Below are 20458 nucleotides of genomic sequence, written 5' to 3'. Positions count from 1 at the left end.
ACAATGCGACCTGCGCACAACAAAAAAAAAGGGACATTCGCAAAGAGGACTCAACGAAATCGCTTTTGCTCTCGTTGTTTAAGACAAATACCGCGCAGCAACAAAAGGCCAACTTATTGTTGTTGCTGTTGATTCACCTTTCTGCCACGCCCCCATTCCGCCTGCACCCCTGGCCGCCCACTTCTAACGCTCGTTTTTTTCCACCGCTCCTTTGTGCTAAATAAACATTTATAAAAACAGCCAAAAGTTTTTATTCGCTGATGCTGCGTCTGTTGCCACTTTTTGGACCTTTTTTTCGGCCCTCCCCTCGATTTTGGCAGGGAATTTCATTTTGAATTTCAACCGAACATTTCACGGGACTTTGACGAATGGCAAAGTTTATTTCTATATAAATGTATACGCTAGCCGCGAACAGACATATTTGATAAGTGGCTGAGTTGGTCTCGAGCTTATATAGTGCTCTTTTAAAGAAATTTCAACCTCACTAAGAGAAAATAATAAAGACTTAAGAAAATAGGTAACCAATAAAAACGAGAAATTGGTCTTAAATAATATTTTAGTTATTTTTTATTATTTTTGACACATTTTTAGTAAGGGCATCTCTGGACCTGCTTTGTCCCACATTAAACGTTTACTTCCGGTCTGCTCAGTGTGCTATTTGAAGTTGTACGAATGCGTGGGCTGCCAATTTGATGGGACCGGAATGGGAACGGAATATCAGAATATCAGAATACCAGCCGTACTATATATAAAGCCATAAACTGCCGCAAGTCAAACATCTTGGCGAGAGATCTGTGTCGTCCTGGAAATGATAAGACTGTGCAAGCAGTGGCGATGGCAATTGCAATGGCTCCATGCACAACAAGCTATGGCCCACACAAGTCACAAGTCACAAGTCACAAGTCCGTGGAACAGTAGTTATGGCCAAAGTCGGCTGATGGATGGCAGCTGCATTGTTTGCTCTAAGACTTGCCCGATGACTTGGCACTGATAATGGCTTATGAATGCCAGGCAATTGCGTCATGTAAACGAGCATGGTGGGCGTGGTGGCCAGACGCATGACGCCCACTCTGCAACCGCCCTTCGGCCTTTAACATGTGCCGCCCGTCGTCGTCGTCGTCGTCGTCGTGGGCGGAGGGCCACGCCCACTGTGTGTTGCTGCAACGTTGTCGACTGCAGCAAGCTGCAAGGCGTTGAACAACATGACGCGCTGCGATGGCGATAGCGATTGCGAACTGCTGGCTCCTGCCTCTGTGCCACCGCATGCCAGCATGCACTGCGAGAAAATAGGTCTCAATTAATACAATTCGACTTCTTTAATATAAGAAAAACAAACTGTAAACTACTTACTTTCAAAAGCTTCATGTGCTATCAAATAGTTTTAAAGATTGTTCCGCAATTCATTCAAATGCAATGCTTAAAATGTATATGATACAAATACAACTAGTGTGCATACCCTGTAATTGCAGTGTACTTGGCATAGCGCCTTTGATAAGCTTGGGCCAACGGCATCAGACGAGCTATCAATATTGTTGTTTGTGGCCCTGCAAGTGTGTGTCACTGTGTGTGTACTTTGCCAAGTTGATGTCTAATTTAACGCTATCGTAAAGTTGCCAGCGTTTGCTTTCCCACTCACTCACATCGCCAACTCACTCACTCCTTTTACCCTTTACCTCTTTGCTTAAAGTTGTATGTGTTGGAATTCATTGGGAGTCCCAGCTAAAAGTACAAACTAACAGATGTTCAGATAACCAGCAAGGTAATGAGCTTTTTACCGCGACTTGAAATCACCTGTAGATAGGAATACATACAAAATCATTTCAATTGTCAAGTGCAGGGTATCTGTTAGCCGGGCAATCTACACTTGTCCGTCGTTCTCGTTCAGTGCTGTCAATGTGTCAGGCAGCCCAAAATCGAGACTCGTTCGGGAAATGGTGAAAAACACATGTAACTGCAAATCTTTATCGTCATCGCCGGTATTGTTGTTGCCACTGGCTTTTCCCCCCACTCACACACACTTACACATTTACAGTAGCACACACACACACATACAGACACATATGCAGAGGCAGGCAGACATTGTTTCGGTAGTTAGCACATGTGCGAGTCCTTGTTGCAGGACGTGTAACGAGGAAGTGTAAGTAAAATGTACATAATAGTTGGCATGACTGTTCTGTTTGCCGCAGTGCCACTGACATAAGATGCAATGATCATTTGTTTGTGCAAGCCTGAAACGAAACCCATCACTTTTTGTTTGGTTTATCGATGGGTCGTATGGTTCCTTAACATCAAAGTATGCTTTCATTGTAAGCAGCACACAAAGGTATATAAATATTGGGTTTCAGTGTTGGAATTGCTTAAATAGTTACCAAGTTCATGGCACTATTTACATGTGATTAGATTATTGAGAGCATCTGCACACGGCCATAAATCATTTAGCTTAATGCTGATCTGTAAAGTGTTATTTACTAGGCTTATTCAACAACCTAATCAATGGAACTCCATTCATCAAGGCGTCTAACACGTTTTTCCAAATCGGAAAATTCTCAATTACCCACGAGCGTTGTGGTAAAGGCCCTTCAGCTCATATAAACTGCACCAATTGACCCAAGTTTCAGTCCCAAGTTGGCAAGTCAATCCATCACTCCCAAACATTCCCTGTATCGCACGAAAGTCTCAAAAATTTTTTCCTTTGCCTCGGGCAACATTTGTCATCTGCTCAATAATTGTCAACAGACAAAACAAATTTGCATGTGCAAATGTGCGATTGTGTGTGGGTGTGTGGGTGTGTGTTTGTGTGAACTTTGCCCATGTTTGGACTAATGTCTTGGCAAGTGTCCGAAAATGTTTTTCCATTTATAAGGAAACAGACTCAATTTAATTTCCCGTTGAGTTGACAGGAGGCGGCAAAAACAGCCAGCCGTCGTACAAAAAGTTGCAGCCATTTGAACTATATAAATATACGTAGGCTTAGCACGGAAAAACTGTTAATCCTGCAGACAAACTGACCCAAGGACGAGACCCATTTACAGGACCCAAAATTCCCTTGACCCTTTTTTTCGGGTTGAGCTGAGCGAATCTGCATATTGCCGTGTTAATCCTATTGGGAATTTATAAAATAAATTATTTACTTAGGTGCTGTCCAGCAGCAGCAAAACATCATTGAAAAATAACCCAAAACATCGCACGAGAGATGGAAGATGAAAGAAAGCTGCATAGTTTGCGAGCCCAATGTCCTTGAGGCTTTAGGTTGAAAGGACTTTATGAGCCTGCGTGGACAGTGCAGATCCCGCTGACGTGGCCAAAATGAATTGCACTTGATTGTGGCAGCACAGGTGGAGTTGCCAGGGCAAAGTGCATCGTTAGCCAGAATTTACGTGGCACGTTAGCACCCGTCTGCCAAAAACAAGCCACCTAAGCCAGCATCCCCCCAACCCCAAGCCCTTAACCCTTCACGCTTAACCCTTAACCCTTGTCCCGCCACCTGTTCCTCGCACAATTTATGCTTGTGAATTATGAATGGAAACGGCGTCTTGGCCCTCTTTGCCGCTTCTTTTTTTTTGTGGGGAATTTATTTGATAGTCAGCTGCAGAAAATGTTCGCTCGCTCGCTCGCCAGTGTTTTTTACTTTTATTATTATAAATTCATATGCGTTGTCGATTAATTTTCATTTTCCCCCCATTTTTCAGGGGCCCTCGCCAGTGCCATTACTTATGCTGTTTTTAATTTTCTGGCTTCAATGCACGTGCCACGACCCCGAAACACCCAGAATCTTTGGCATAAATACACAAACTACAATGGCAACGAACAGTAATCTAAAAAGGGTCCCGAAACCGCCCATCCTGAATATTTTTGGGGCACCCTTTCGGCCAGATGACGGCAAAAGTCAAAAGGGCTGGGATTATTTACGCCCTTTGAATAGGGAGTCAATTTTCAAACGTAAATATGAGTTTTAGTTTTGCGGTCCCTAAGCAGATGAAATAAATTTTCAAACGCAAATATGAGTTTTAGTTTTTGGTCCTTAGAACTTAAGCCTTATTGAATACAAAGCATTACCAGGATTCAGACACTTTTTTAGTATTTAATTTTCAGTGCATCGTAAATATTTCTCTGATTCACAGCCGACAGATAGCCGGTGGTCGATTTAATGCAACTCCAGCACGTGCACTCGACTGCATTAATCAGTCAACTGTTATCGGGGAACTACTCGTAAAATCGCATAATTCCCACCGCGCTATCGACGACACCCTTGAGTGCTTCCCCCTTCCCGGCGGATAATTCAATTCTCGATGGCAATCCATTTTGGGCAGCAATGTAAATGATTATACTCCAGTTATGCCCGCTCCTTGGCGCCCCGAGGGCAAACATTCCTCTCGAATTCAAAGCAATTTTCCATTTGGCTTTCCGCTTTCATTTGAGCAATCAAATAAAAATCCCAATGTAAGCCTTTTTTTTGGCAGACAATCGCAAGAGAGGCGCCTGAATTGGCAAATCCCAGTTGAAATACAACAATAACCGTCTTCTCTTCCTTTTTTCTAGATTTCATCTTGGGTGTGTAAATATTGCTCCTTTTGCTTAGGCGAATTGCCTTCTGTTTTTTGGCAAGCGGCTTTTAAATGTTGTCTTTCGCAGCATTTGTGCCCCATGAGTTATGCGATTGCTCTTCATTAGATTTATCCGAATGTACAAGTATATGGTCCTTGGAGTAATATCTCAGCCAGCTGGATGTATGCATTATCATATTGAGTTCCTTTTACGGCTCGACAGCAAATAAACACGCAACCAGCAGCCAGGGACCTCTCCACCAGCTCTGCAAATGAAAAGTCATAAAAAGGCACAAAGGATAATGCGTTTTTAATGGCAATGAGTTTGGCTTTTCAGCCCGACGCGTTTTTTCGGCTTTTGACGGGTATAAAAAACTCAAACAAAACAAGCAAAACGCCGAAACGCCAAAAGATCCCCAACAAAATGAAACAGAAAAATGAAACAGAAAAATTTGTGTTTGGAAATGCACAAAAGTCCCCTTTTCTCCTTTCGCTGCGCCAAAAAGTCTACGAGCTTATTTAATTAATTTTTCTTGAGAAAAAATTGCCCTGCGTAGGTGTGCATTTTGGCAAGTGGCAGGAGGTCGAGCGCATCCTTTTTTGCAGGAACCCATGCCACTCACCATGTGTTGATTAAGCGCAGTCACTTGACTTTATTAACACGGAAATAAGACTGGCAAAAGCTGCGGCCGACGTCTGGCAGGATGTGCCAGGATGTGGCAGGATGTGGTCCGGGAGGAGGTACTGGGCCCACTAAGCGGTACACTGGCGCAGATTCAACTTCACTCATTCATCTAGGTTTTCTAAAAATATGCATAATACTTTTGTATACTAACTCTTTATATATAATAATTTTTTAAAATGTTGTGTCATATTCTTCTAAGAAATTAAAGTTGATTAAATGTATTTTCATGCAGTTTGGTAAAAACAAAACAATTTTGGAAATATTTATTATATTTTCCTAAGTGTATTTCATTGTTATTTTTTGCAGGCGCTTTGAAGCCCCCGTAATTGTTGTATAATTATTCAAATATGCGCTGAAAAGCTGGCGTGACTCATTCACATGGTTAAAGACTGCGAGTGAAATGAGCTACCCGACGGGCAATGAGTACGTTGGCATCCCGGGCACGTGACTACTCATAAGCCATTTGCCATTAGCCACCGGTGGAGATGACCCGAGACAGGCAGCCGTTCCTTCTGGCATTTGGTGCCCCATGTCCTGGAAACGGGGCTGTCTTCCTTAACTCAGCCCGACTGGCTGATGTCCTGGCCGGTTTGGAATGTCACTGGTAATTGTTGACTAATTGAGCCGGGCAACGGAATCGAAGACCCAGCGCCGTGTCAGTGATTTAGAGCCCGCTTAGCAGTTCGGACATGTGTCGACTCTGTGGCTGCTAATGAGCTGCAAATCGTGTCCTTGCCTACGTGCACGAGTCCTTTTTGGACGCACATCCCTGCTGAAGGCGGAAGGCTGAAGGATGCGTAGGCGTGCCTCAAATGTCATGCACAGCGGACTGATTATCCCATTCTTTTACGCAGGAAAGTTGAAGATAACTTTTAAAGTTTTAAGAAATTATCTTGTTGCTACAAGATACCATATTTACCCTTCTGCAACATTGTTTGTTAGTAGCTGTAGGTGTATTAAGAACCCTAACTATTTAGTGCACTAGCTATACAGAAAATCCACATTAATTTGAAATTAATTAGCAAACTATTTATGGCAACAATCAAAATACCAGAACATGTAAAGCCCCAGCTAATTTTATATGTATTAAGTAATTAATTTACCGCATTAAAGTTTCATGTGTAGGTAAAAATATTGTGTCTTCAAATGACTTCTCGTTCCAACAGTCAAGACTAATTAAATCGGTAATTCTATAATTTAACCACTTAGAGAGCGTTTAAGCTATCACCCAATTCCTTCAACTTTAGCTGCCAACTATTAGGGACATTTTTATTGGCTTTCCGTGGAAAGGCGTGGAAAAAAAAGGGAAAAAGCAAATTAAACTGAACCCGTATTTAAGTTTGCCAATGGCAATTTGGACGGGGTCTAATTTCAGTTTTAGTTGCCGTCCGACTTCAAACAAAAACGAAAAAGCCCGCAACTGTTGACCAACGACTGTTTTTGGTGGCTTTTGGCCGCTTTCACTTTTTGCCGCTCGCTTTTCCACTTTCCACATTCCACTTTTGATTCGGAAGGGCAGCAGCCGGGCTGGGATTGTTATGCAAATGGAACGCACTGAAAGAAAATCAATTAACTAAAGCAAACAAGGGGCGTGGTCGAACACAATGGCCCCTCTGCTCTCTGTTGCCCTCCTTCCGTTCTGCTGTCAAACGATGTTTCCGGGTGTGGGTTCGAAAATTAATTAAACCTCATTTGATGCAATCTTTCAGCGGGCCTAATACAGGGGTCCATTGCCAAAATTCGAAGCTATGGCAGCAGCAGCAATTAGGCCCAAAATCCACAAGCGTATGGAATTCCTGTCGAAGGATATTCGCAGGGAATGGTTATGTTACGTTATGCGTGTGTGTGTGTGTGTGGGTTACTATGCGTGTGTGTGGCGTTATGTATATGGCATGACTGTCATTTGCTCTATGCACACGCCGAGGAGGAAATATTCATGATTGCAGTTAACAAGGACAATTATGATTGATTTATGGCCCCTGCCGCTGCTGTGGGCCATGGCCATTAGTGTGGGCCAGCTTTATGGCAGGTGTGATAAAAGTTATTATCCCGGGATACGCCAACTTTGAGTTTGAGTGGCTCGTTAAAAGTGTAAGCCATCGCGGCAACTAAGATACGCCCCGCTAAATTAACATTGTAAGTGTCTTGTATGCCAGTGAAAATACAACATTTAATTAGATTAGCCATATGAGCGCGTAAAATGCCGTCTCAGCTATCAAAAAAGGCGTCCAAACTCATTTACATTTTGTAACTCGCATTAAGTTTATCAACCTTTATGGCCAACGGCTTTTGTTATTGCTCATGCAGATGAGTTGGCTGGGCTGTTCAGTGCGCTTTAATTATGGCAAATCTCTTGGGAGCTGGTTGAAATGAATCAAGTTCAGGACTTAAGCAAAGTTTATTGACCCCTAACAGTGCAGCATACTCGTCGCATAAATATTCATTCACTATTCACGCGCATTCGAGTGCTGTGAATAATTAAAATCCAAATTGTTTTCAATTATTTTGCGAAAACTATAACGTTCCATTCGGTTAGTTGTGCAATGCAGCAAATGAAATGCCCCCCGGCAGGGGACACATAAAATATGCGATTGCCAGCCGGACAGGTGCAACAAAAAGAAGCGCTAGCCAAAAAATAAATTACCAAAAATTGTTTGCCACTCTCTGCACACAAAATGCAATTTTAATTGAAAACAATGTTTCGTTTAAGTTCGTACTTACACACAGCTATATCGAGGGCTTTTCATTAATATACGAGTGTATATAACATCGGGCAGGACTCATAATTTGCGGCAGGCGAATCCTTTTTGGGCCCGGCAACCATGTCGTTGGCCGCAATCGATGTCGTTTATCTTCTGATTTGTTGCCAAACGAAGCAAAACAAATCACTTGCTTGAACGGACCGATCCAACAACTAAATTTCAGAGGTCCTGCCGCAAGGAGCTGCAGCTATTCGAAGGATTTTTCCGCTACTCCAGCTACATTTTTCGGTGTTCCCAGCTCCAGCTACAACTGCTGTTGCGAATGAATTGTGGCCATTTTTCAGGCATCTTTGCCAGACTCGTGACGTTGGACTCGTCGACGTTCCGCTGGAAAGGACAAAGGCGGAAAAAAGAAAGCTGGGAATTTGTGACGCCTCCGCCTTGTGTTAACAATGAAAGTATGCCACGCCCCCCCGCCCCAAACAAAAGGTACGAATGTCGCTGGAATTTATTAGCTTGCATTAACCGACACAAGGACTCGTCGGCGGGATATACACCATATATTAATATAAGAGCTGTGTGCGCCGCAGCAATTGTTTTGTCTTTCTGGCTTCGGGAAAAGTGCACATTTGTTGTCTTCTTTATTTCGGGCCAGAAGTTAATCAGGATTTGTGACTCATCCTCGCACGCACAGATAAATTAATTTGTGTCGCCCGGCTTCCTTGACATTTTATTGAAATTTGCATAAGCATAATTTCCGAGAGAGGCCGTCGTCAGTAAATCTTCAAGTAAAGCAAAGCACTACAAGTTGGGTAAACATGCAGTAAGAAAAACTCTATTATTTCACTACATTAACTTGCGATTTATTGTTTATGGCAGGCTGAGGGCCTCAAAGGCTATGCGATTCAATGGACACGAACCTCGAACATCGAACATCGATGGGCCAAAGTCGAAAGTTTCTGGGGAAATATTTACTGAAAAGTTGGCTGAAACTTGAAGCAGCCCCTTAAGTCAGCAGGTGAGGCCTTGTCCTTGGCGCCACTTTTCACTTTCCCCCTAATTGAATGGGGCTTTGTCTTGGGCCGGCTCATGTGTGTATCCTCTGCAGTCACCGGAGGCACCAGAGGCACGGCAGTCACCGGAGTCACCGCCTCATAAGGCTGTAATAATATGCATTTTAAATTACGTATGCACACGCGGCGTATGCGCAATATGACGAACAACAGCCGCCGCAAATTTCCTTGCCACACAACCAGACTGCTCTAGCTTTCTCTCTTATTTTTATATTCTGTGGCAGAAGAGAGCATTTTCTGCACGATGCGAACCCACTTGGCTTTTGTTTCTAGCCAAGTTTATGTTATACAATTTTCGTTTCCATTTCCTCTTTTGGCACAGAGCTCGTAAATCTTTGAAGAGGCGGGCGGGAAAAAAAATGGAAAATTGCCCATTTTGTGTAGGGTCATAAAATGGCAACAGATCAATATAACATTTATTTATATTTTCGCCCGAGTGGTCATAAAAATGTAGCTCCATTCAAATGATCGACGGATGGCGGCTTGCTCTAATTAAAATGTGGGTAAAAACTCCAGTCGATGGTAACGAGACTTCAAAGTATGCTCCATGGATTTATTTATGGCCTGCAGCCGGATGTGTCACTTGGCAGCTCCTACAAACTCCCAGGAACTCCAACGGATCTCGAAGGACTGCCTGCCCCCTTGCCAGTCGGTATTTATGTAGCGATAAAATTAAATTTATTTTAACGCCAGCCAAAGGTGTGCGCACATAGTCAAACACTATCGCCAACTTGCTGGCAAGTTCTGTTCGAAAACTATCCCTATTCTTGGCCAGGAAATCGCTGGAATCGCAGGCACAAATGCCGGGAAAAGCGTCTGCGATAAAAGTTTCTGCGCCATTTTCCACCTTTCTTTATGTAGATGTGGCCGTGTGTTTGTGTTTCTTTCTCTGAGTATTTGTGTGTGTGTGATGGCGTCTGAGTATTTTTGTTGCCGGCTTTTTTGGGCCTACGCACGAGTCCGGTGCTCCGGCAGTCGCAAACAGTAATGCAGCCCATAAACCAGGCGGCAAATGCAATGATATTGCCAATGGTCGTGGTCGTGTTTAATCTGCCAGCCGGAGTTAATATGCCTGCCGCAATGCAGTGGCAGACGTACTGAAAACTGGGGACTGGCACTGGCTTTTCCACCATTTTCTTGCCAGTCGGCAGAAATTTTCGCTTAGCCACGAAACTGTTGGCGAAAATTGACGCAAATTTCTGCATCAGATGTGATATATGCTGGTAATATTCACTGGGGCAGCTAAGAAATTTAAGGTTGAATATTGCCTAACTGGGAACTTAAATGTATAGTTTAATTGAAAATAAATAATATAAAACTGAGCTTGTTCCCTCACTTAATTTTACCTTTGAAATTGAGGCTACCGCGTAAAATTTGATCTCTGTCCAAAATATTTATTAATTATTTACATAACGATTGGAACCCTCAGCTTTTTCGTAATGAAACCCAACAAGTTTCCTTCATCTCTGCCATAACACCCAATTAAATTCAGCACTATGCCAAGTATATATTCTGCAAAATGACACATGCATACCGAATTTAGCCTCAGCTTCGTGTGTAAACTAATGCTCAATTATTTACTACTATAAGCAAACTTTGATTAGCTATCGCTTACACACCCCGTCGATGATTTATTTCACCCGAAATTTGGTTAATTAAAACTCTTCACTCCGCTGCGTGGAGGAGCATATTGATTTTCGCTGTTTGGATTGATGGCTGGTGCTACTGTCGATGACTTTATGGCCAGGGTCATAACCACAGCTATGGTTATGGATGTGCGGTGAGATAAGCTGATAAACCATTCCATCTCGAAGCCTTATAAATAGAAGTGGATAGTTCCGATGCCGCGTAAATGAATCGGAAATGTCACCCAAGAAGTGCGAGCCGCCGCCCGTGGACTCACTTACCACCACCACCACGGAAAAGGCCACCTTTCTTGGTTTGGGCCACAAGAACCACACCCAGTGGACCGCCCTCGGATCTGCGTCCTTCATCCTAATCTCTGGCGGCATGAGTTTGGCATGGGGCGCCGGATTCGCCGTTCACTCCGCCCATCGGGATCAACTCCTGCAGACCGTGCACATGCAAATCGCCTGGTATGCAACTGCCGTGCTCGGAGCTCTTTTTGCTTCATTTTACACTCACCGACTGCCTCTGCAGCCCCTTTATGTGAGTAGATCGGAGTAGAAGTTAAAGGTAATATTAAATGGAAAATATATTAGCTCCACAGAGAACTAGCTCAAGGGAACATCTTAATAATCACTTGTTAAGCCTTTAAGGTTGTTTTAAAGCACTCCACAGTTCTGGCAACAATGTTCATAACATATAATTTAAAACACTAGTACACTAAGAAATAGTCAGTGAAATATAGCAGTTCTTAATAATAGTTTCAAGTATATATATTAACACCATTGCCATTGCAGATTTGTGCCTCCATCCTGGTCATTGCATCCGGAACACTATTTCTGGCTTGGCCAGAGTATCCAGGTGCCATCATAGCCGCCCGGTATCTGGATGGATTGGCCAATGGACTGGCATTTGTTCCCGCGCTCAGTACTGTGGGCGAGATTTCGGTTAACGAGATCCGTGGACTTTTGGCCTCCACGGTGGAGCAGCTCAGCTCCAGCACTGGCATCCTGATGCAGTTGATCTACACGGCCGTGTGGCAGGTGGACTGGAACGTGGCCATTGTGGCGGATCAGGTGCATGGAGTGCTCTCCATAACCTACGGTGTCATAGCCCTGGCCCTGGCCCTAACCCTCTGCGTGGAGTCACCCGTCCATCTCCTGATGCGATCCAGTGAGCAAAGGGCGTTGGTTGCCCTGAGGCATCTTCAAAGACCGTATATGGTGACCAGTGAAATGCTACTGAGATTGGATGAGCACAAACTGTATGTGGCCGCCAACAGGGAAATGTGTTTGGGAACGAGCCTGCAGAAAGGGTATCCATCGGTGCTTAAGCTTCTGGCCCTTCGATTACTGGGTGTCCTGTGCCTGAACTCCATCATCTGCTGTGCTCTCTATGAAACCGGCAATCAGTTGGTGAGCTCCTTGTATGCATGGCCCTTTGTGGTCTTCGGGCTGCTCCGTTGGTGCGGATGCTTCTTTGCGGTCCTGCTGATGGACACCACTGGCCGGAAGAAGCCCACTCTCTTCGGCATCTTTTCCACCGGCGCCTTTGCCATTGCATATGCCAACTTATTTGGACGCACTCCTCACATGATCACCGCCTTGGTGATGCTCTTCAGTCTGCAGTTCTTCGCGGGACTGGGACAATGTGCCTCGGCGGCTTACCTCACTGAGGGCTTTCCTCTGCGACTAAAACCACATATGGTAGCTGTGGTTTACGTAGTAGAACAAGTCGCACGACTGCTCCTCTGCAGTTTTGTACTATCGATCGCTGGAATAACGGCCTACTTTCACTGCCTGGGAGCACTTTCCATGGTGTTATTTCTTCTCGGAATCTTCTGCCTGCCGGAAACAAGACTAGTTCCTTTGGCGGAGGCACAGCTCAAGTTTTCCAAATGGTTCAACAAGGATTTTTAGATATTGATGGGAAAGGAGGAAATAAATGTGTATATAAAACCACAATAAAGAATGTTGTTTGTGTATTGTAGGAATGAAAAGTGGTGGTAGTAAGTAGATTAATTAAATTGCCGTAATATATGATATGCTGCACTGTTTTTGATAAGATATTTTTAGTACTGTAGTAAAAGTACCAATAAACATAACATACAGTATTCCGAGAAGCAATCACTATCAGCAAATACATAAGTAATAAATGCCATAAATGTAAAAATCAGGTTGAAATAAGTAAAAACGTGAAACTGTGTTACCCAAAACTAATCAATAAAAATTAACTAAATTATGCTTTAAAAATCGTATCTGAGCTATCAAATCATTTATCACTTTTTTATAAATATATGGCTAGTACCAAGATAAGTATGAATCATGATGGACTTTAGCGCGGATGATCAGTCATACGAAACAGAAAAAAAAAACGGGGAATAACATTTCTCCGGCACTGCTATTGCGTTGAATGGCCCACACAATTGGCGTTCAAATCAAAAACGTTGTGATCTGAAGAGGATTGTATATATAACGCATATGTACACCATAAAGTATTATTCACAAACATTGCGATAAACGTCCTTATCGGCCTCGCGTGTACTATATTTTTAACCATTTACTGAAATCGATGCCGCCTCCTAGTGATTAGGCGTTGAATCCGCACTTGATTATCAGTTGGGCAAGGCTCGATAGCATTGCGCATAAATATCATTTGGCCAGCCCCCGTATTAGCCAGTTTCAAATCGACCTCAAACGGAGCAGGTTGTCTTCGTAAAAGAGTGAAATATACATAACGCGATCGGAAATGCAGAACGATAAGTTCGCCCCACCGCCAATGGGCTTCTATCCTCCGCCAGCACAGCCAGGATATCCTCAGCCAGGATATCCTCAGCCAGGACATCCGCAACACATCACCCCTGCAGAGACATACCCAGGTGGTGCCCCACCACCACCGCCAATGCCACCGAGGGATCCACCCACCCGAGTGGATCCACCAACAGGATGCTATCAGCGCAACCAAAAGAACAAACCACAATCCAATGCTGTGGGCTCAGGTGAGTTCATTTTATTGGATCGATCAAATTAGTCACCTTCGGATGAGTTAACCATGGTGTTAATCTTATCTAGACTGTCGAGAGTACGAATCTTTTCGTAGATTATAAACCAAGTAGATTATAAACGATGACGTAACTGCTAGTAGTCAAGCATTCGAATTTAATTTTTTTACTACTGCGGTACACTAGATTCGTTAAATAGTTTATAACAAAGAATTCGTAACAAAATTTCCTATCCACATGTGTTAAAAAAAATGCAATTTTTCGCAAATTTTAATAATGGTAGCCCCAAGTTATGGCGAAAACGCCGATTGAAAATATCCGATTTTTTAGTATTTGTGTGTGTGTGATGGCGTCTGAGTATTTTTGTTGCCGGCTTTTTTGGGCCTACGCACGAGTCCGGTGCTCCGGCAGTCGCAAACAGTAATGCAGCCCATAAACCAGGCGGCAAATGCAATGATATTGCCAATGGTCGTGGTCGTGTTTAATCTGCCAGCCGGAGTTAATATGCCTGCCGCAATGCAGTGGCAGACGTACTGAAAACTGGGGACTGGCACTGGCTTTTCCACCATTTTCTTGCCAGTCGGCAGAAATTTTCGCTTAGCCACGAAACTGTTGGCGAAAATTGACGCAAATTTCTGCATCAGATGTGATATATGCTGGTAATATTCACTGGGGCAGCTAAGAAATTTAAGGTTGAATATTGCCTAACTGGGAACTTAAATGTATAGTTTAATTGAAAATAAATAATATAAAACTGAGCTTGTTCCCTCACTTAATTTTACCTTTGAAATTGAGGCTACCGCGTAAAATTTGATCTCTGTCCAAAATATTTATTAATTATTTACATAACGATTGGAACCCTCAGCTTTTTCGTAATGAAACCCAACAAGTTTCCTTCATCTCTGCCATAACACCCAATTAAATTCAGCACTATGCCAAGTATATATTCTGCAAAATGACACATGCATACCGAATTTAGCCTCAGCTTCGTGTGTAAACTAATGCTCAATTATTTACTACTATAAGCAAACTTTGATTAGCTATCGCTTACACACCCCGTCGATGATTTATTTCACCCGAAATTTGGTTAATTAAAACTCTTCACTCCGCTGCGTGGAGGAGCATATTGATTTTCGCTGTTTGGATTGATGGCTGGTGCTACTGTCGATGACTTTATGGCCAGGGTCATAACCACAGCTATGGTTATGGATGTGCGGTGAGATAAGCTGATAAACCATTCCATCTCGAAGCCTTATAAATAGAAGTGGATAGTTCCGATGCCGCGTAAATGAATCGGAAATGTCACCCAAGAAGTGCGAGCCGCCGCCCGTGGACTCACTTACCACCACCACCACGGAAAAGGCCACCTTTCTTGGTTTGGGCCACAAGAACCACACCCAGTGGACCGCCCTCGGATCTGCGTCCTTCATCCTAATCTCTGGCGGCATGAGTTTGGCATGGGGCGCCGGATTCGCCGTTCACTCCGCCCATCGGGATCAACTCCTGCAGACCGTGCACATGCAAATCGCCTGGTATGCAACTGCCGTGCTCGGAGCTCTTTTTGCTTCATTTTACACTCACCGACTGCCTCTGCAGCCCCTTTATGTGAGTAGATCGGAGTAGAAGTTAAAGGTAATATTAAATGGAAAATATATTAGCTCCACAGAGAACTAGCTCAAGGGAACATCTTAATAATCACTTGTTAAGCCTTTAAGGTTGTTTTAAAGCACTCCACAGTTCTGGCAACAATGTTCATAACATATAATTTAAAACACTAGTACACTAAGAAATAGTCAGTGAAATATAGCAGTTCTTAATAATAGTTTCAAGTATATATATTAACACCATTGCCATTGCAGATTTGTGCCTCCATCCTGGTCATTGCATCCGGAACACTATTTCTGGCTTGGCCAGAGTATCCAGGTGCCATCATAGCCGCCCGGTATCTGGATGGATTGGCCAATGGACTGGCATTTGTTCCCGCGCTCAGTACTGTGGGCGAGATTTCGGTTAACGAGATCCGTGGACTTTTGGCCTCCACGGTGGAGCAGCTCAGCTCCAGCACTGGCATCCTGATGCAGTTGATCTACACGGCCGTGTGGCAGGTGGACTGGAACGTGGCCATTGTGGCGGATCAGGTGCATGGAGTGCTCTCCATAACCTACGGTGTCATAGCCCTGGCCCTGGCCCTAACCCTCTGCGTGGAGTCACCCGTCCATCTCCTGATGCGATCCAGTGAGCAAAGGGCGTTGGTTGCCCTGAGGCATCTTCAAAGACCGTATATGGTGACCAGTGAAATGCTACTGAGATTGGATGAGCACAAACTGTATGTGGCCGCCAACAGGGAAATGTGTTTGGGAACGAGCCTGCAGAAAGGGTATCCATCGGTGCTTAAGCTTCTGGCCCTTCGATTACTGGGTGTCCTGTGCCTGAACTCCATCATCTGCTGTGCTCTCTATGAAACCGGCAATCAGTTGGTGAGCTCCTTGTATGCATGGCCCTTTGTGGTCTTCGGGCTGCTCCGTTGGTGCGGATGCTTCTTTGCGGTCCTGCTGATGGACACCACTGGCCGGAAGAAGCCCACTCTCTTCGGCATCTTTTCCACCGGCGCCTTTGCCATTGCATATGCCAACTTATTTGGACGCACTCCTCACATGATCACCGCCTTGGTGATGCTCTTCAGTCTGCAGTTCTTCGCGGGACTGGGACAATGTGCCTCGGCGGCTTACCTCACTGAGGGCTTTCCTCTGCGACTAAAACCACATATGGTAGCTGTGGTTTACGTAGTAGAACAAGTCGCACGACTGCTCCTCTGCAGTTTTGTACTATCGATCGCTGGAATAACGGCCTACTTTCACTGCCTGGGAGCACTTTCCATGGTGTTATTTCTTCTCGGAATCTTCTGCCTGCCGGAAACAAGACTAGTTCCTTTGGCGGAGGCACAGCTCAAGTTTTCCAAATGGTTCAACAAGGATTTTTAGATATTGATGGGAAAGGAGGAAATAAATGTGTATATAAAACCACAATAAAGAATGTTGTTTGTGTATTGTAGGAATGAAAAGTGGTGGTAGTAAGTAGATTAATTAAATTGCCGTAATATATGATATGCTGCACTGTTTTTGATAAGATATTTTTAGTACTGTAGTAAAAGTACCAATAAACATAACATACAGTATTCCGAGAAGCAATCACTATCAGCAAATACATAAGTAATAAATGCCATAAATGTAAAAATCAGGTTGAAATAAGTAAAAACGTGAAACTGTGTTACCCAAAACTAATCAATAAAAATTAACTAAATTATGCTTTAAAAATCGTATCTGAGCTATCAAATCATTTATCACTTTTTTATAAATATATGGCTAGTACCAAGATAAGTATGAATCATGATGGACTTTAGCGCGGATGATCAGTCATACGAAACAGAAAAAAAAAACGGGGAATAACATTTCTCCGGCACTGCTATTGCGTTGAATGGCCCACACAATTGGCGTTCAAATCAAAAACGTTGTGATCTGAAGAGGATTGTATATATAACGCATATGTACACCATAAAGTATTATTCACAAACATTGCGATAAACGTCCTTATCGGCCTCGCGTGTACTATATTTTTAACCATTTACTGAAATCGATGCCGCCTCCTAGTGATTAGGCGTTGAATCCGCACTTGATTATCAGTTGGGCAAGGCTCGATAGCATTGCGCATAAATATCATTTGGCCAGCCCCCGTATTAGCCAGTTTCAAATCGACCTCAAACGGAGCAGGTTGTCTTCGTAAAAGAGTGAAATATACATAACGCGATCGGAAATGCAGAACGATAAGTTCGCCCCACCGCCAATGGGCTTCTATCCTCCGCCAGCACAGCCAGGATATCCTCAGCCAGGATATCCTCAGCCAGGACATCCGCAACACATCACCCCTGCAGAGACATACCCAGGTGGTGCCCCACCACCACCGCCAATGCCACCGAGGGATCCACCCACCCGAGTGGATCCACCAACAGGATGCTATCAGCGCAACCAAAAGAACAAACCACAATCCAATGCTGTGGGCTCAGGTGAGTTCATTTTATTGGATCGATCAAATTAGTCACCTTCGGATGAGTTAACCATGGTGTTAATCTTATCTAGACTGTCGAGAGTACGAATCTTTTCGTAGATTATAAACCAAGTAGATTATAAACGATGACGTAACTGCTAGTAGTCAAGCATTCGAATTTAATTTTTTTACTACTGCGGTACACTAGATTCGTTAAATAGTTTATAACAAAGAATTCGTAACAAAATTTCCTATCCACATGTGTTAAAAAAAATGCAATTTTTCGCAAATTTTAATAATGGTAGCCCCAAGTTATGGCGAAAACGCCGATTGAAAATATCCGATTTTTTACAAAAATTTTATTTTTTCGATTTTTAGATAATTTCTAGTTAGTTTTTAGTAAAAATAGTTAACCAAAAGTGGAATGCAATACCGCGTTGAACTCGTAACAAAATTTCCTATCACTCCATGTACATACATAGAAATGCAAATTTTTTGCCATTTTTCGCAAATTTTGATGATACCTTATCGAAAATGCAAAAAATTTTCAAATATTTTTTTTTTCGAATTTTGAAAAAGTAGGGATTGACATATGTAGTTAGCTATGTTTATTAGCAGGACAAAACAGTCTTTATTTTAGCTGTGCCGCCATTTTTGGCAAAGTTATGGCGAAAGCGCCGATTGAAAATATCCGATTTTTTACAAAAATGTTTTTTTCGATTTGTTGACAAAAAAAATCAGTTTTTTTTCGATAGCAGTAAGAATAATTGTCCAAATGTGGAATGCCATACCTCGTTGAATTCGTAACAAAATTCCCTATCGATCCATGTACATACATAGAAATGCTAACTTTTTGCCATTTTTCGCAAATTTTGATGATGGTACCCCTTATCGAAAATGCAAAAATTTGTCAAATTTTTTTTTTCGAAAATCGAAAAAGTTTGGATAGACATAGTTAGCTTTGTTTATTAGCAGCACAAAACAGTCTTTATTTTAGCTGTGTGGCCATTTTTGGCCAAGTTATGGCGAAAACGACGATTAAAATATCAGATTTTTTACAAACATGTTTTTTTCGATTTTTTGATAAAATATAATCTTTCTTTTTCGATAGCAGTAAAAATAATTGTCCAAAAGTGGAATGACATACCTCGTTGAACTCGTAACAAAATTTCCTATCCACATAAGCTCAAGAAAAGAAAATGTAATTTTTTGCCATTTTTTCAAGGGACTATAGAATCTAAGATCACAATCTCTTGACAAACCTATATCTATAATTTGATCCACTTTCAGCTGGTCTCATCTTCATCTCAGGAGGTATGAACATAGCGTGGGCAATTGGTTTCCGAGGCCCAATCTATTACCATTCCACCAAGCACAATTACATTGCCTGGTTCATAGGCGCCATTATTGGAGCTTTGGTTACGATAGCGCTCACAAACAAAGTGGCCAAAAAATATGTTTTGGTAAGTCGAAAAAACCTTTTATAACTGTGCGTTTTAACTGATCAATTCCTTTTCCAGCAATTTTCCTCAGTCCTGGTGACCATCGGTGGCTTGGTAATTGCCTGCACCCACAATAATGGAGCTGGAACCACAGCTGCTTGTTACCTAGATGGCATTGCCAATGGCCTGGTATTTGCTCCATTTATGGCCCTGGTCGGCGAGATCTCGGTTCCCTATATGAGGGGCCTGACCAGTGCCTCCTTGGAGCAATTGTGCTTCGGTAGCGGTATTTTTCTTCAGATCATTTATGTCTCGAGTTGGTCATATTCTTCGTATACATCATACAATGAATTTACGTCCGAGAATATGAAAGGTGTGCTGAGCACAATCTACGGCGTTTTGGCCCTAATTTTGGGCTCACTCATGACCATCGAATCGCCGGTCCTGATGCTGGCCAACAACGACGAACAGGCGGCCATTGACGCACTGCGTCGGCTACAGAAGCCTGCGGTGCTAACCGAGGAAACATACGAGCTGCTCGCGGAGCACAAACGTTACTTGGCCTACAACAAGGACATGTCGATGGGTGAAAGCATTTCCAAAGCAATGCCCACCTTCATCCGACTGGCTTACCTACGAGTCCTGAATGCGATGAGCATCTCTAGCTTTGTGGTCATCACCTATTCAATTGCAATCATTATGTCCAATGGACTATCAATGGCGAACTCCTGGTACTTGGGATTCGGCTTATTGCGCTGGCTGGGTACCCTTATTCCATCATTCAGCATGGAGTCCTTGGGCCGAAAGAAGCCTGCTGTTTTTGGCCTACTCGTAAGCTGCGGCTTGGCCTTCGCCGTGGGCTCACAGTACAATGTGTATTCGTATATGAGCCAAGTGGGCATCTTAATAATGATCTTCGAGTTCTTCGCGGGAGTGGCCTTCTCGTCCAACTCGGCATACCTGGCAGAGGCATATCCCATGGGAGTTAAGCAGCACTTTATCGGTTTCACTTTCATTACCGAAATATTTGTCTTCCTCATCATAAGTGTGTGTGACGTTAATTTAGTATATGCATACAACTACTTCTACATCATGGGAGCCATGTACCTGGCGGGATTCATTCTCGGAGTCCTTACTCTGCCGGAGACAAGAAGGATGACCCTGCTTGGCGCCCAGGAGCAGTTCAGCAAATTCGTCAATTTCCGCTTTTAATGTTCAAGGGAATTGTGGATTAATAAATCGACTATTAAACTACAGGAGGTCAAAGGCCTCTGTATTTATTGAGATAACTATACTCAATGTTTTTTAATCATTATTTGGCGTCCAATTTGTTTTCTCGCTTTT

At 43.2% G+C, this 20458-nt stretch overlaps 3 protein-coding genes across 9 annotated transcripts; 2 read left to right on the top strand and 1 right to left on the bottom strand.

The window, feature by feature from the left end:
- Positions 1–600: 600 nt before the first annotated feature.
- LOC120449002 lies at positions 601–2180 on the bottom strand. Of its 2 annotated transcripts, none has more exons than XR_005616170.1 (3): positions 2023–2180; positions 1351–1791; positions 601–1276 (listed from the first exon to the last, which is right to left on the bottom strand). XR_005616170.1 is itself a non-coding variant. In XM_039631274.1 (3 exons), the coding sequence occupies exons 1-3, from the start codon at positions 2058–2060 to the stop codon at positions 1091–1093; spliced, it is 312 nt and encodes a 103-aa protein (XP_039487208.1). In that variant the 5' UTR covers positions 2061–2180; the 3' UTR covers positions 601–1090. The 2 variants fall into 2 exon arrangements, 1 of the variants encoding a protein (XP_039487208.1); XM_039631274.1 differs by having other exon boundaries at positions 1457–1544.
- A 7738-nt stretch (positions 2181–9918) lies between these two features.
- LOC120450067 (sugar transport protein MST8-like) lies at positions 9919–12598 on the top strand. 2 transcript variants are annotated; one of them, XM_039632839.1, is made up of 2 exons: positions 9919–11173; positions 11428–12598. In XM_039632839.1, exons 1-2 carry the CDS (start codon positions 10868–10870, stop codon positions 12547–12549), a joined length of 1428 nt encoding a protein of 475 aa, XP_039488773.1. In that variant the 5' UTR covers positions 9919–10867; the 3' UTR covers positions 12550–12598. The 2 variants fall into 2 exon arrangements, with proteins under 2 accessions (XP_039488773.1, XP_039488774.1); XM_039632840.1 differs by having other exon boundaries at positions 11037–11200.
- A 712-nt stretch (positions 12599–13310) lies between these two features.
- Positions 13311–20408, top strand: LOC120449422 (sugar transport protein MST8-like). 5 transcript variants are annotated; one of them, XM_039631881.1, is made up of 3 exons: positions 13311–13628; positions 18963–19135; positions 19193–20408. In XM_039631881.1, exons 1-3 carry the CDS (start codon positions 13379–13381, stop codon positions 20324–20326), a joined length of 1557 nt encoding a protein of 518 aa, XP_039487815.1. In that variant the 5' UTR covers positions 13311–13378; the 3' UTR covers positions 20327–20408. The 5 variants fall into 5 exon arrangements, with proteins under 5 accessions (XP_039487815.1, XP_039487817.1, XP_039487816.1 ...); XM_039631882.2 differs by lacking the exons at positions 18963–19135; positions 19193–20408 and adding exons at positions 14658–15236; positions 15491–16900 and having other exon boundaries at positions 13504–13628; XM_039631880.1 differs by lacking the exon at positions 13311–13628 and adding an exon at positions 17374–17691.
- The last annotated feature ends 50 nt before the right edge of the window (positions 20409–20458 follow it).

This window comes from Drosophila santomea, chromosome 3L (genome assembly GCF_016746245.2).
Source record: "Drosophila santomea strain STO CAGO 1482 chromosome 3L, Prin_Dsan_1.1, whole genome shotgun sequence".
Classification (NCBI taxonomy): Eukaryota; Metazoa; Arthropoda; class Insecta; order Diptera; family Drosophilidae; genus Drosophila; species Drosophila santomea.
This window is presented reverse-complemented; position numbering and strand designations above follow the sequence as displayed.

What these genes read in the sequence shown, in the direction of transcription:
- LOC120449002 (XM_039631274.1), bottom strand. Translation starts at nt 2,060, where the DNA reads ATGTGTCTGTATGTGTGTGTGTGTGCTACTGTAAATGT. An exon ending in GTGTGTGCTACTGTAAATGT is followed by an intron (nt 1,545 to 2,022) that starts GTAAGTGTGTGT and finishes ACACACTTGCAG; the next exon opens with GGCCACAAACAACAATATTG. An exon ending in AAGTACACTGCAATTACAGG is followed by an intron (nt 1,277 to 1,456) that starts GTATGCACACTA and finishes ATTTTCTCGCAG; the next exon opens with TGCATGCTGGCATGCGGTGG.
- LOC120449422 (XM_039631881.1), top strand. Translation starts at nt 13,379, where the DNA reads ATGCAGAACGATAAGTTCGCCCCACCGCCAATGGGCTTCTATCCTCCG. An exon ending in ATCCAATGCTGTGGGCTCAG is followed by an intron (nt 13,629 to 18,962) that starts GTGAGTTCATTT and finishes ATCCACTTTCAG; the next exon opens with CTGGTCTCATCTTCATCTCA. An exon ending in TGGCCAAAAAATATGTTTTG is followed by an intron (nt 19,136 to 19,192) that starts GTAAGTCGAAAA and finishes TTCCTTTTCCAG; the next exon opens with CAATTTTCCTCAGTCCTGGT.
- LOC120450067 (XM_039632839.1), top strand. Translation starts at nt 10,868, where the DNA reads ATGTCACCCAAGAAGTGCGAGCCGCCGCCCGTGGACTCACTTACCACC. An exon ending in TGCCTCTGCAGCCCCTTTAT is followed by an intron (nt 11,174 to 11,427) that starts GTGAGTAGATCG and finishes TTGCCATTGCAG; the next exon opens with ATTTGTGCCTCCATCCTGGT.